We start from the raw sequence: 14668 nt of genomic DNA on the forward strand, positions 1-14668 counted from the left end.
TTTTCAGTCTCTAAGCCCGAGGCTTGTGCTTGAGCTTCGATTGCTTATTCATCTTGGTGTTACAGTGTAGCTAATGACTGTGATGCTGTGTTTGTGTGTAGATGACGTTGGCCTCCTCTGGGATCAGCAACCCATGTCATCGGCTGAGTGTGTGCAGGAGATCCTCCCCAGCCACTACTCTGGAACCAACTGAGGAGGTGCAATGCAAAAACACTCACTCAGCAACACCTCTATGATTTAATTTTGGTTTTAATTTAAAAAAAAAAAAAAAAAATCCATTTATGGTTTCTTTACACGTACAGTTGCCAGGTTTTTAGTAGTCCTAGTTTATATCTGGTCATTTGATCAGGTGCACAATATACTGTATAGTTAGTGCCAGAATTATTGACACTCTTGGTAATTAAAAAAAACAAAAGCATATCACAATTATTGTCACCACTGCATTTAATATTTTGTGTAACCTCCCCTACCAGCATGGCAGCACACCACAATGCAGAATCTCTCAGGTGGACTCTTTTCAGCTCATCCCACAGGTTTTTAATGGGGTTTAGGTCAAGAGACTGGGATGTCCATGTCAAACTCTTGATTCTGTGGGCATGGAACCATTTTTGTGTGGATTTGGACATATGTTTTGGATTGTTATCCTTCTGATAGAGACAATCATGACAAATTGGCACTCATAATCTCATGCTACTCAGGATAGTTCACTTGTCTAAGTTTACAATTACAGACTGTAGTCCATCTGTTTATATGCACAATTTGTTGGCCTTCCTCTACTCTCCTCCATCAATGCTGACCAAGTGGTGGACCACTCTCAGCACGGCAATAACACCAACTTGGTAGTGGCTTGATAATGTGAGTGGTGCTGGTATGAATGTGTTAGGTGCAGCATCATTTTTGGCATTTTACACTTCTTGTGGTGCATTTGTTTGGTCTGTGCTTTATCCCTTCATCAGTGCTCAGTTTGTGACCATAGAACTGCCTGGCTAAATATTTTTAGTCAGTGGACTGGCAACCCAGCAGTGATAATGAGGTGTTTACACTGTTGCACCCGATACAGTCCTACCATTGCAACAGCGACGACCATGTCAGTGTCACTGCTGTGCTGAGAAGTGACCACCAAATAATATCTGTTTAGCTGTGGTCCAATTGTGGTCCCTTATCACTAATAAACAGGGTATAGGAGAGCTTCCACTTATATACATATGTGGTATATGTATCTAGCTTATATGTATATGCATGCTTATATGCATAATGGCTTTACATTTGTTTATATTACAAGACATAAAAATAGCCACTTAATACCTGAAATGCTTGTAAATCTGTCAGTATTTGTGTTTTGATGACAACATGCTAATTGCTAGCTTTGGTTTCTAGGAGTATTGCGTTCTTTGTACTTTGCTTTATATTAAGGGGGGATAAGTTTGACATGACTTAAATTTGTGGTGTTCGGTCTAACAGCTTTGATTGCGTCTCTGGTTGCTAGGTAACAGGACAATTGATCTACCAGTTTAGGATTCCATAACTTGAGATTGCATTCTTTTAAGATGAGATATTTTTAAATAAATTTTAAACTAATGACTTCAGATGTCCATGTGTGGTAAAATACCCCATTCTTGTGAGTTAAAACTTTCTTTCTTGCCTCTCTTTAAATATGTTATAATTCTTGCTTTACTGTCCTACTTAATAGTACACTGAAGCAGAAATACACATGGTGTCAAGCCCCATTAGTTTTCATCATGAATACAGTTGAATGTATTACTTTGTAGCTGTAATGTCTAATGTTTGTATTGGAAGTGACTTGATATATAAAGTTTGAAATTAGTAAAAAGGGAAAGACTACCAGCAGATACTGTTGACTCCAGTCACTCCTGTCTGAAGTAAGTTAAATTTTATCCGTCTAGTTTTATTTTTGGAATTATTCACTCGTTCCAAAATATTCCTTCAGGAAAACACAGGTATTGCCCCTACCAGCTGTGTATTTGTTTGTGCTTTTACCACACTGTGTTCATTACCAGATGTGCGCCCTGGTAAAACAGTTATTAGAACGTCTAAATTTGTGTGTGACAAGGGGCCTTCCACAATTATTTGGACCTGTACACAACTTGTCCTGTTTTAGTATAGGGTGCACCAAGACTGCCTTTCCATTTTGATAGTGGGAACACAAGTGTGTTTACTGCAGGTATGGGTGGCGTAACACACGTGATGTAGTCACAGTTGAGTTGCACAGTGTTCACACTACAGTCCCCAAGAGTCTCTAAAGCTTGTGGAATAAATTTTTTTTTTCTTTTTTTTTTCCCCACTGTGGCCATTGGATGTCAGTGGAATACAAGTATAGCTTCTTTTTTTTTTTTTCTTTCTAATGGTTTAAAAATAGATTAGAGCATATATGATACAGCAGCAAAAATGAGTCTTAGGAATGCAAATAGAAACGGATATATAATGCTGTCAATAAGTAGACGACTGTTTGTTACAGTGCACAGATGTCCACATGGTCAGCGACAGTGAAGGAGACGACTTTGAGGATGCTCCTGAATTTGGAGTGGACGAGTCTGAAATCTTTGGCATGGGAAGCTCAAGTTGTCGAAAGTCGCCAATGAGTAAATTCTAATTCCCAGATCCTCTCTTTGAGTAACATCAGTGCTGGTGGCTTAATGTATCTCAGTGTAAGATGAATTGTCCCTTTTCTGTTTTCTCAGTGCCAGAGAACAGTGAAAATGAGGGCGATGCTTTATTGCACTTTACCTCCGAGTTCTCATCAAGGTGAGTCAGCAGAAGAAGCTGGCATCCAGCAGTTTTACTGTCGGTTGTTTGGAAATTATCTTAAATAATGGACATATGATACATTATTTAGAGGCATTGCACTGTTAAATACTTATGTACTGATTCATATTTGTTTGTCCTAGTACAAATTTTTGACATTTGATGTACATTTGCGTATATATGCAGTCACATTTGATCAAACAAAATGTTTGTGTAATATCAAATAGCAAAATGGTTATGAATTTGGATATATTATGTTATCTCTAGCTATATATTCAAATTTAAGTATGTAGTCTGTAGCTTTAGATTCGATTGACTTCTGTTGTTTTTTATTTACTTCTACTCTCTTTTTTTTTTTTTTAAATTCCATACCCTTCACTGCACAAAAAAGCTACTACCATCTCGTATAACAATTCCGCTGCCCTTGATTGAGCAGCAATTCATATTATTTAAAGAGCAAGAACATTATTGGATTACTTTGTGTATTTAGAATTATTATATACAAATGGCTTTTGACAAAAATGTCTCCAATGAATAATCTCATGAATTTGACACATTTCTGTTACTAGGCAATGTTTGTCTTGTTATTGTTAAATGTTACATTTACTAACCATTTTTAGCCTAAAAGCTCATGGGTCTCACCTGTGTGTGTGTGTGTGTGTGTGTGTGTGTGTGTGTGTGTGTGTGTGTGTGTTAGATATGGAGAATGCCATCCAGTCTTCTTCATTGGTTCCTTGGAGGCAGCATCTCAGGAGGCCTTTTATGGCAAAGCCAGAGATGTGAGTACATCATGATATCTTGAGAGCCTGAGAGAGCTGAGAAATTGAGTAAGAGTGAGCATTCGGTCTGAAGTGGTGTTTAACTTAACTAAATTGGAATATATAAAAAAGTAATCATGGATAACAGAGTGGTTGTGATGCAGAAAAAAAACCTTTACTTTATATTTCTACTGAATGACTGAAGGTTCAGTTTTCATTTCAGTGCTGCATCTCAGTCTTTTCTGTAACAGTATTTAGCTGAAAAAGAAATGCAGGCTGAGTTCTAGTAATGTGGCACAGAGAAAACCTGTCAAGCAATGATAAGAGACTGACTCATTTGCTGTGTTTCACAAACTTTAGTGAAAAAATATCAAATATTTTCAAATCCCTACACCTCACACATATGGAGTTTTTTAACCTTTTAAGGTGTATAAACCGTCGTTGATGGTTTGATTGACAGCAATTCCCTCTCGTCGCTATAATTCCCCATTAAAACTTGCCTGTTTCCCTTTTGAACAGATGAAGCTTTATTTATAGCGGCTCAGGGCTGCTTCTCTGGCCGCGGTCTCAAAAGGAGGCTTGTATCAACTGACAGCTTGTGTGGATTACAGTTTTATTAGACAGGGAGGAAGCAGCAAGATGTTAGGGGGGTTTCAGAGCACAAGGGGGAGGCTAGACTGGCGCTTTGCCCGCTACCCAGCTGAACTCCTGCAGTGCCCTCAATATGGTCGCCGCTTTCTTTCAGGAAACTGTACATAGTGTCAATGAAAATAAACCCGACAAGGGAAAAATATTAGTGTTCTGACCCTTTATATCATTTTCCATTTCATCATCTATCTCTTTTCATCTATCCGTTTTTTTGGGGGGTTTTTTTTTTTGCTTCTCTGCTTGCCTGTCTGTCTTCCATCCTGAAATTTCTTCTCTCTCATTCCTCTCTAGTATTTTGCTTCCCCTCGACAACTAGTAATAACTTTCACCTCAGCCCCCCCCCCCAATAAGAGACCACGTCCTCCTCCGATTGCTCATTAAACGGATATATTGTGCGTGTGGGTGTCATTGTCATGCTCTCAAAGGATGGCGAAGCTAATCACTAAGTAAAACACTACATTTGATGAAGTGTTTCTGAAGAGGCAGAGATGCTCCCAATCCGCCCTTAATGAAAACGCTGAGGGCCCTTGAGTTCAGCCTTGGGGATCAGCAGTAAGGCTCTCCTATCAGGCCACCCATCAGCAGGCAGGCTTCTTCCCAAATCCCCTTAACGTCCAGCTAATCACAGTAACCCCACTCTCGCTTACACAAAGACACGCATCAAAATTCATTGCTCCTCCAGCGCCTCAGTTATACATGAGGCACGATTCTGCATTCACAGAGCTGTAAGGGCAGATGAAGGAAAAAGCAATTCCTCGGGACGGGATTTTCAATCTTGTTTGACGGCTGCGTTAATAACAATAGAACTTTATTGTTGACCAGAGTCTTCGCCCTGCTTTGATATGCTTGAGGTATATATCTGCATCTGTACTGACCAAGCCTTTATGCTTAAATATTAGCTGATCACTGTTTTTTTTTGTTTGTTTGTTTTTCTCCTGGACGGCTCCAAGACGCATCTGTTAAAGTGGTCGATCAGGACGTGCGTATTCGCCGGTCTGAGGTCATGAAATGGCAGTAATACGAACTCTTCATTTTCCACCGTTTGCTTTTGCAGAGGCCGATCATCTCCCCCCTAGCCCCCCCCTTCTCCCTTTGCACTGTGCTGACTAATTAAACATGTCCTTGACTCAACTCTGTGTGCAGTGCGTTAAAATAGATACCTGTCAAAGAAAAGAGAGATTTGTGTGTGAGTATGTGTGTTTTTGTGTGAAAACAAATCTTTAGTTTAGTATCTATTTTCCATTTATCATTTCTAGTGATAAGGCTAAATATATACTCTGCATTTGGGTGATTTATCCAAGACTGGCAATAACATTAAAAATAACAATAAAACAGGTGATCAGTAAAGGTTAACAATTACAATAAACAGGTTACTATTTAGTGTACATTTGAAAGCGGAATGCCTTTGCATGTAAACACTTACTGTTTTTTTTGCTGTAAATTAGTTGGCTAAGTTGGTGCGTCTGGCCTGAGTGCCGTTACGAGAGAATTCACTCTCATGTTACAGATAATAATAAGTTGTGTTCAAGGTGCAAAGTCTCCTGGCAGTGAGTTTTTGTTTTAGGATTAATCCTTTGCGCAGCCGCTGGCAGTTTTACTGTGCCCGCCATTAAGGGGCCTGGGAAGTGAACACTATCGGACGGCAGCTGTGTGTGAAAATGAGTGCTCGCCCGCTCACAAGACAGATCGGTTTACTTCCGCTTTTCCTCTCCTCCCTTTTTCCTTCCCTCTTCCCTCCATTATCTTGTTCAGCCCCTCTACCTGCGCCGTCATGAGCAGGTGTGGGGAAGTTAGGATTTGGAGGAGAGCTTTTGGGTCAGTTTCTAGCCTTGCACAGACCTAGTAATTTTCCCGGAGCCCTGATTTCTACAGGTTAAGAAAAGCCCCACAAAAGATGAGCTTGGAGAGTGCGGCACAACAATGTGATGAAAGTGGTGAGGGGGGCCGGTCCTAATAGAGGGGTGTGAAATGTAGGGAGCTAGCTAAAGACTGTTATTAGAGAGAATACCTTTTCTCACTCCGCTCAGGAAATCTTAGAAGCCTCAATAGGTCAAAACATCTTCAGAGCTCGAGATGAACACATTCTCTTACACTCTGTAAGTAATTCTTTTTGGTTTGCAGGAAAACGTTGGAGGCAGCAAGTGTGAGAGAAGATGCAAAGAGTGTGTGTGTGTGTGTGTGTGTGTGTGTGTGTGTGTAATTTTTTTTTTGTGTGTGTGTAAAAACTTTCTCTCCATCCAGACTGCTTTTGCTTGTCTGCCCAGCATGAGTGTTTAATCTTTTCAGGGTGATGAATTGAAGAAGTGAAAGAGGCCCGAGTTCTCTCCCACTAGGAGCCATGCTGCTTATTCTAAAGCACTAATCGCTGTGCAAACACAGCAGCACTCTCTAGCCCTCGCTCCATACACACCACTGTATACCCCAACTTTCTCTTCTCCTTTCACACTCCCTCGTATCTCGGCTATTCCTGCTTTCCACACCGCGCTGCTCGGAAATCCCTCAGCGGTGACTTAGAGAAAACGTCAGGGGGTCAGCGAGAGAAAAAACCTTCCAGTGTTTTGTAATTTGGCGGTATTTTATTCCCTTGCATCGTCCCGGGAAACCTTTCATGTTTGAGACGGTGTTTGTTTTTTAATTAGTTGCCCAGTCTGTCGCATGATGGTGTAAACATGTGCGGATTCCAGTGTCCGTCAATATTGTGTGCAGCACTCTCCGCTAACCTGCGCCGCAGAGGAAGGGCACTGGCATTTGATGCAAAACAAATAAAGTGATTTGTTCGCTTTTTGTTTTGTCGCCGGCACCTTTGAAGAAAGTTTTATTTACCTCGTGTTGATTTGATTTGGTTTGGGTATTAGCTTGACTCTTTGTTTGGCCTCCGTGGGTTCTGGGGTTATGTGTCTGCATATGGATGCTAGTGCGCCATGTTCAGAGCAATGCAGTTTAAAACCTTCCTACAATAAGAGGAACGCTGAGCCGGGCTTAGAGAAAGCAGTGTCTTCATAGGCCCACTGAGACGTTGGCTTTCATTGGTTGGCGCACTCTACAGGGTCTTAGTGAAATGAAAGTCCTTCACCTTGACTGCTATAAATGAGAGACTTTTATTGTTCTGTATTTTTTCTGTTCCTCAGAGAAAGCTGCTGGCCATCTACCTCCACAATGATGACAGTGTTCTCAGCAATGTCTTCTGCTCCCAGATGATGTGCGCAGAGTCCATAGTGTCATATCTGAGCCAGAATTTCATTACATGGGCCTGGGACGTCACTAAAGAAGCTAACAAAGCCAGGTAACACAAGCACTGACACTCGTTCTACCTCAGAGTTGATGACCCATTCAAAAACCGGAGATCGGAAGTATTTTCACACCTGAAATGGATGATCTCTTAATGAGAGATGTTACCCTCCCCCCATCCTCTCGCCTCTCTCCCTTCTTATTCGGTTCTTTGACAAAAGCCGTTGTGTTTACTCTCCGAGGCCCCGACAGGGCAATCTGCACTAATCTGCTCCAGTAAAGGGTCAGTTATACTCCTAGGTCTTATTCAGTGCCCTGCTGTGAATCTCTTCCTTGTGGTAAGGGTGGAGGAGGGTGATACGGTTTGGTATCTTGGTATGATTTGTTTGAATGATTGAATGATTTGTCGATGTTTTTTTTTCTTCTTCTTCTTTTGGCACAGATTTGAAATTGTAACTATAATTGTAGCGTGGTTGAAGATTATGTGTATTATTTCCTGACCTTCATTATTTAGCGGAATCCAATATTTTTAATCGTGGCTGTGTTTATAATGTACAGTTTACACTACCCATGTTACGTTATGCAAATACGTCATTCAATTTTTGGAAATCATCACAATGAGCAACCAGTCATTAGCACTACAGAGCTTGTTTAGGAGAAGTGACAGGATCTGATAGGTTACAGTAAAAAAAATATGGCAGGCCTCTTATTATCTTTCTCAAAAATAACAATTCAGATGGTGTGTGTGGTAAGTACGAACGGCAAAAACTAAAGTTGACGAAGAGCTTGCGGCTATGGGAAAGGAATGTTAACATGCAGAAGAAAAATGATCTCTCTTCAGTGGTGTGCAGCAAGTATTTCAGACCAGTAGACTATGAGAGAGATCTGAAAGAATTATTGGCACATTCACCAAAAACAATGTACTAGCACTTTCTTCCAGCTTGTCGCCCATGGAAATAGTTCTGTCGATGAAGCGCCATCATTTTTAACTATATTGTGCTACAAATAACTTTCAGGTAATTGGATCAGCAGAGAAGACTTGTTTATTATTATATGGCTGAGTCTAATGAGTTAGCACCAGCTACTTTAGAGTGTGTCCCCTTTAAATTGTAAATCAAATGTCTAACAACTAGTTACTGGCAGTACTACCATTTAGTAGGATTTGCATTTTAATTTTTCTCTCCTGCGATGAAGGAGAAGAAGGAAGGTGAGAGAGGTAAAGAGAGGGAGGGCTTGGTCAGGCAGCAGATGGAGTCTTGATTGGCCCCAGCAGGCTTTGCTGCGGGGCAGGCCCAAGCTTTTCCTTCCACTAGGCTTCACCCCAAAGGCCTCCTCCCGGAGCAGGTTGTCACCGAAAGGCAGCAAGTGACCCTTCTCCTGCAGGAGCTCCTTCAGCAGGGCCCCTACCTTCATTCCTCCCGCTCTCCCCTAGTGCTTTTTGCCCCAGCTGAGCCTTTCTACCGCATGATTAAAGGCGGACAACATCTGGGGCTATTCATGAAGCAAACGGTGACACGCACTCACACACGACTGTGTGTTTTTGTGTGCACACACAAAGTCATCTCTTGAGACACACACTTGCACATTCTCACGCTCCTGAGTTGAGTCTAACTGAGTGATGATTGGCAGTGTTCTCAGTTGTTGGTGATTTTTGGTGATTTGTGTGTGTGTGTGTGTGTGTGTGTGTGTGTGTGTGTGTGTGTTTGCGTATACACAAGAAGTAGTCTGAGGCTCAGTGTTTCATCTTTGTAAGAACGGCTGCTGTGCTTTTCTACCTGCCTCTTTTAACACACAGATTAATTATGCATAAATCTGCTGAGTGTATGCCTGTGTAATTAACACTCCTGAGACAATGCTTGTTATGATATATTAGTAAGTTGTTTTTATTATTTGTATCACTTATATATTTTTGAACAGTTGAATTATTTCATTAGTTGTTGTTGGGTTTTTTTTGTTTTGTTTTTTTAACATAAGGTAATTGGCCTCTCCCTGTCATGCAATAGTACAGAAAAGTGTTCATGGCACAATTGTCACTCAAATATGAAACTGAGAAATGAGAATATGAGAGAGAGCAAAGATGTCATTTCCATTAGGAAGTCATGCATGGTGAGACGTTTAAAATGCCAGGTGTTGCCAGTGCTGGGGGGAAAAAAAAGAGACACCCTGAGGAACTATGAAAACTCTTTACATTCTCACATATTTCTTCTGCTGTCTTGAAAATGAAAATTCTGCAATGGATGGCATGCCTGGAAATATTGCAAGTGTATTTGTATGATGGCTTGTTTTTTTGTTTTGTTTTGTTTTTTTATATAATTTTTTTTTTTTTACTGCAAACTGTATCTAATATAATACAGTGCCTGTTTAAGTTCCATTCATTCGCAGAAATGATACTCCACAGTTCTCAAAGAAAATGGTAGATCAAATGGTTCTTTACGATACCTTTTCACTATTGCACAATGGAAGTATGACATTTTCTCTGGTGTTTTTTGTGCACTTTTTAATTCCCGTTCAGCGCACTGCCGATTTCATCCGACTTTCTATTCATCTCCGTAATAAAGTACACTTTGCTTGTTCTCTCACTCTTTTCCCGACCCCTCGTACTTCTCTGTTCCATCAGTCTATTTTACCAGCTTGTTATTAAGGCTGCACTTATTAAAGGAAGAGAGAATCTAATCTATATTTGCATTCAGTCTATAGCAGTTCATTAATATTATGACATTTACTGTGAGCTCTGCGAGCCTGCACGCTACCCTTTTCCTTCAGTGAAATGTTAATTTAAAGTTCTGTCTTTGTAATGGAATAAGAAATCCTCCTTGGCCTATCAAATTCAACAAGGCAGGAGCAGAATACTAATTCGGCTCTGTGGTGTATTTAGAGGGAGAGAGATGTCACTCAAGAGAAAAGCCAGAATAGTTTTATTTAATACAATGAGCCCTCTTCTCGATGTGTGTGATTTTTATGTGGTCCTACTGCTATATAGCTGCTTGCCTTTATTTCACCTATCCAAGAGTGATTCTGAGAGTATATCCATCTCTGTTCTTATCTTGCTTTCCCTTACAGGCTACTGACTATGTGCACGCGGCATTTTGGAAGTGTCGTTGCGCAGACCATTAGGACGTACAAAATTGACCAGTTCCCCCTGCTACTGATAGTCATGGGCAAAAGGACATCAAATGAAGTTTTAAACGTTATTCAAGGTAACTGTGCACTTTGGATAAATAGTGCTGAAAGGTTTCTCATGCAAGCAAGCCCAAATCATTTTCTATATATTTCCATATGATATAAAACATGGTTACTAAAAAGTGTATCAGTGCTTTTCAACAAAAGCAGTGCAGTAACAAATCTTTGATCCCACATTATACCATTATTTTTATTACCAAGTAAATAACTTTTTACGAATATCTAGGGGTTAGTGATATGACAAAAATATATCACGATACTTTTCTGTGATGCATAATATGTAATAATATAGATTTATGTTCAGGTTTTCTATCAAACTACCAGCAAAACAGTAGTGCTGGATTTAAAAAAAACAACTCAGTGCCATTATACATGTATTTAATATTGGCACAAATAATACATAATATATATTTAACACTGAAAAAGGGGGAAATTTAAAAAAGAACTCTGTAAAAATTAACATTTCAAAATGGTAAAATTTTAATAAAATTAGATGCTTCCAGTCAAACTTTAATTCTCTTCTTTAAAAAAAAAAATGTAAACGATATCACAGAAAAGTGACAGTTTATTACAGTCTTGATAGTATGTCATCAGGCACTCACTGCCCACTTTAATAGCAACACCTGCACACATGCTTATTTATGCAAATGTCCGTAGATCAGTAAATCATGTAGCAGCACCGCAATGCTTAACATGATGCAGATACCTCTCAAGAGCTTCAGCTAATGTTCACATCAAACTTCAGAATGGGGGTAAAAATGTGATCTCAGTTGATTTGACAGTGGCATAGATCTTGGTTCTAGTCGGGCAGAACCGCCAGACTGGTTTGAGCTGATAGGATTGGTACAGTAACTCAAGTAACCACTTTACAACCGTGATGAGCAGAAAAGCATCTTAGAATGCACAACTCATTGAACCTTGAGGCAGATGGCCTATAACCGCAGAAGTCCAGAACGGCTTACACTCCTGTCATCCGAGAAAAGGAATCCGAGGCTATAGTCAGCCCAGGCTTACCAAAAACTGTCATTGTAATAAGACCAGGCAACATTTTCCCAGTCTTCAGCTGTCCTGTTTGATGTGAACATTAACTGAAGCTCTTGACCTGTATCTGCATGAGCGTACCTGTTGCACTGCTGCTGCATGATTGGCTGATTGGATAATTCTATGAATGTGCAGGGATATAGGAGTTCCTAGCTAGAACTCTAGTGTTAGGGTTAGAATCACCTTTCTACTTAATAGTACAGTCTAGAAATATTTAGTGGTAATGTTTTATAACATTCTTGTTGAGTAGTTCTGTTTAGTCGAATGCATTATGTCTCTTTACATAAACTAAATTCCAAGTAAAAGGTGAAACAGGCCTTAAACTGCAGTGTGATGGGAAAAAGTTGCACAAACTCGACTAGGGTATTCTGATTCGTTATTAGCTGGATTATTATTAGTTAATGTCCTATGTTGTAACTCATTATCCTGTGGGAGAGCAGTATTTGATTGTTTCAGCACCAGTACTGGTGCATGTTTTTGCCTAACTTAAATGTGTGTGTGTCTCTCTCTTTTTAGGTAACACTACAGTGGATGACCTGATGATGAGACTGATGGGTGCAATGGAGATCTTCACAGCCCAGCAGCAGGAGGACATCCGAGATGAGGTGAGAGACCCTGCAGCGATCATGTCCTTCCTGAAGTTTTCCATTGATGATTGAATACAAGAGTGTTCTAAATGAGTCTGAATATATTGTGTATATATAAAGTTATTGTAACTGAGGAACAGAAGGCAGATACTTCTATTTGTTTTGCACTTGCATACAAGTGTATAGTAAAAGGAAGCTTTATAGGCATGTTGTAACAAAGAGCAACCGTTTTAAGAATTTGAATTGTCCCAGTCATACATGGAAAGAATACAAGCTCTGAAAGCACGTGTGTGTGTGTGTGTGTGTGTGTGTGTGTGTGTGTGTGTGTGTGTGTGTGTGTGTGTTTCATCTGAGTATTAAGAAACACAATGCATTAGCTACTTTGGTATCATGTGCAGGTTTGTAGTGATAACAAAGTGAACAGGATGTCATTTCTATATGCATTTGCTGCATATGGACAACGCTTGCTTTAAATCAATGGGCTCTGTGCAAACAAACTCACAAAAAGATAAGTCGTGCATGTAAACTATTAAGGGCTTTTAAAGGACCGGTTTTACCCTTTGTGTCTGTTGCACATAAGAGGAGTATTACAAAGAGTAATTGACCCTTCTCTTTACGTACACTACTACAGCTTTCAACACCACATTTTGCTGTCATCTGAAATGCATCTTGGACAATATTACTAAGAAACTAAGTCACAGTTAGAAACAGGCAGCATGGGTTGAAAACGTCTTGTTCATTTAAGTGCTTCCACCCACAAGCACACAGGTGTTTTCATTCAGTCTACATACCATGCGGCTGACTGGAGCTGTCTGTGGTTTACTGGGAAAAATTCACATAACAAACTTGGGTTAGTCATGCCCTCTGGCTATTTGCCTGATTCGATTTGTGATGACATCTCTCAGTCTTAAATACTTCAACAGTGGTTGAGTTCTCAGACAGTCATTAAACATGAAAAGTAGCAGAAGCCATGTTTGCTTTGTGGCTCTAATTTTGTACAACCCCAATTCCAAAAAAGTCAGGACAGTATGGAAAATGCTAATAAAAACAAAGATGAGTGATTTGTAAATGTACTTTGACTTGTACTGAACCAAAAAATGTATAAAGACAAGGTATGTGATGTTTTACCCAATCAACTGCATAGTTTTTTTTTTTTAACATAACCGTTTATTTTGAAATTTATGCATGCAACACGTTCCAAAAAAGTTGGGACAGGTGCTATTTAGGACTAATAGCGATGTGACAAGTTGAAATAAGAAGGTGATGTGAAACAGGTGAGGAGATCGTCTAATCATAGTATATAAGGAGCCTCCAAAAAAAAAAAAGGCCTAGACCTTTAAGAGCAAGGATGGGTCGAGGTTCGCCAATCTGCCATCAGATGCGTCAACAAATAATCCAACACATTGAGAACAACATTCCCCAAAGACAAATCAGTAGGATTTGTAGGATCAGTATTATCAGTAGGACAAATGCTTAATAAGTGTTATTAAAATAAAAGGTGATGTTACACAGTGGTAAACAGTCGACTGTCCCAACTTTTTTAGAGTGTGTTGCAGTCATCAGATTTGAAACGAGTGTATATTTTCACAAAGTAAAACATCAAAGAATGTGTCAATAATGTGTTTTCAATATAGTACAGGTTGAATTGAATTTTCTCATGAGTCTTTCTGTTTGTTTTTCTGCATTTTCCATACTGTCCCAATTTTTTTCAGAATTGGGGATGTACAACTGAAGTTAAGGAGTGTTATGGTTTGAAATTTTCATGGTATGACAACCTACACAGGATACGATGGATTGTGTACCAAAATATCTTTTCGAGAGTGACATTTCCATAAAATCTCTTACACTGTCATTATAAAATGAAATAAAAAGTGGCTGTGGGCAAATCTGGTGTGCTGTGCCACAAAAAAATAAAAGTGGATATGCGTTTTAATGGGTATTTTGAAAGTCAGCTATAACTGTCTATCATACACCGTGCTGTTGAAATGAAATGAAATTATAATTGCATTTTTTTTTTTTTGCACTGGTAGTTTTTCTTCTTTTCATTACATGATTTACATTTTGTTTAAAGGTCTTCCTTAATGTTGCAGATCCAGGAGAAGTTGTCATAGGTTTGAATTAAACACTCGTTTTGAAATGCTTAGATTTGGTTTACTAAGTTGCGATGTTCAGTACAGAAAAATCGCTGTAAAAAATTATATTACGGCATAAATTATTATTTTTATTTATAGTATTTGTTATTCATTAACATTAAAGCCATTAACACCAGTGCCAATGAAAGCTCATATTGGCTGCCCTGCTGTTAGGCTAACTTTCCTCAGAGTGCAGTTAGATTTTGACACACATTGATACATGGATGGTTTGTGATGGAAACACCCAGCTCCACTTGCCCAGGCTCTGCACAGTCTCTCAGGGTGTAATTAATGGCTTCAGTTGGCTGGGATGGGAATGTGAAGTGATAGA

The 14668-nt window shown here is 39.5% G+C and overlaps 1 protein-coding gene across 2 annotated transcripts in view; it reads left to right on the forward strand.

Moving 5' to 3' along the window:
- Positions 1-14668, forward strand: part of faf1 (Fas (TNFRSF6) associated factor 1) — a 75767-nt gene that overhangs the window by 44387 nt on the left and 16712 nt on the right. For both annotated transcript variants that reach the window (XM_017468366.3, XM_017468368.3), the window contains exons 10-16: positions 102-197; positions 2477-2600; positions 2700-2763; positions 3461-3542; positions 7298-7452; positions 10458-10594; positions 12135-12223. In XM_017468366.3, the coding sequence (XP_017323855.1) occupies positions 102-197; positions 2477-2600; positions 2700-2763; positions 3461-3542; positions 7298-7452; positions 10458-10594; positions 12135-12223 (747 nt within the window). The remainder of the gene's footprint in view (positions 1-101; positions 198-2476; positions 2601-2699; positions 2764-3460; positions 3543-7297; positions 7453-10457; positions 10595-12134; positions 12224-14668) is intronic.

This window comes from Ictalurus punctatus, chromosome 5, assembly GCF_001660625.3.
Source record: "Ictalurus punctatus breed USDA103 chromosome 5, Coco_2.0, whole genome shotgun sequence".
Lineage (NCBI taxonomy): Eukaryota > Metazoa > Chordata > Actinopteri > Siluriformes > Ictaluridae > Ictalurus > Ictalurus punctatus.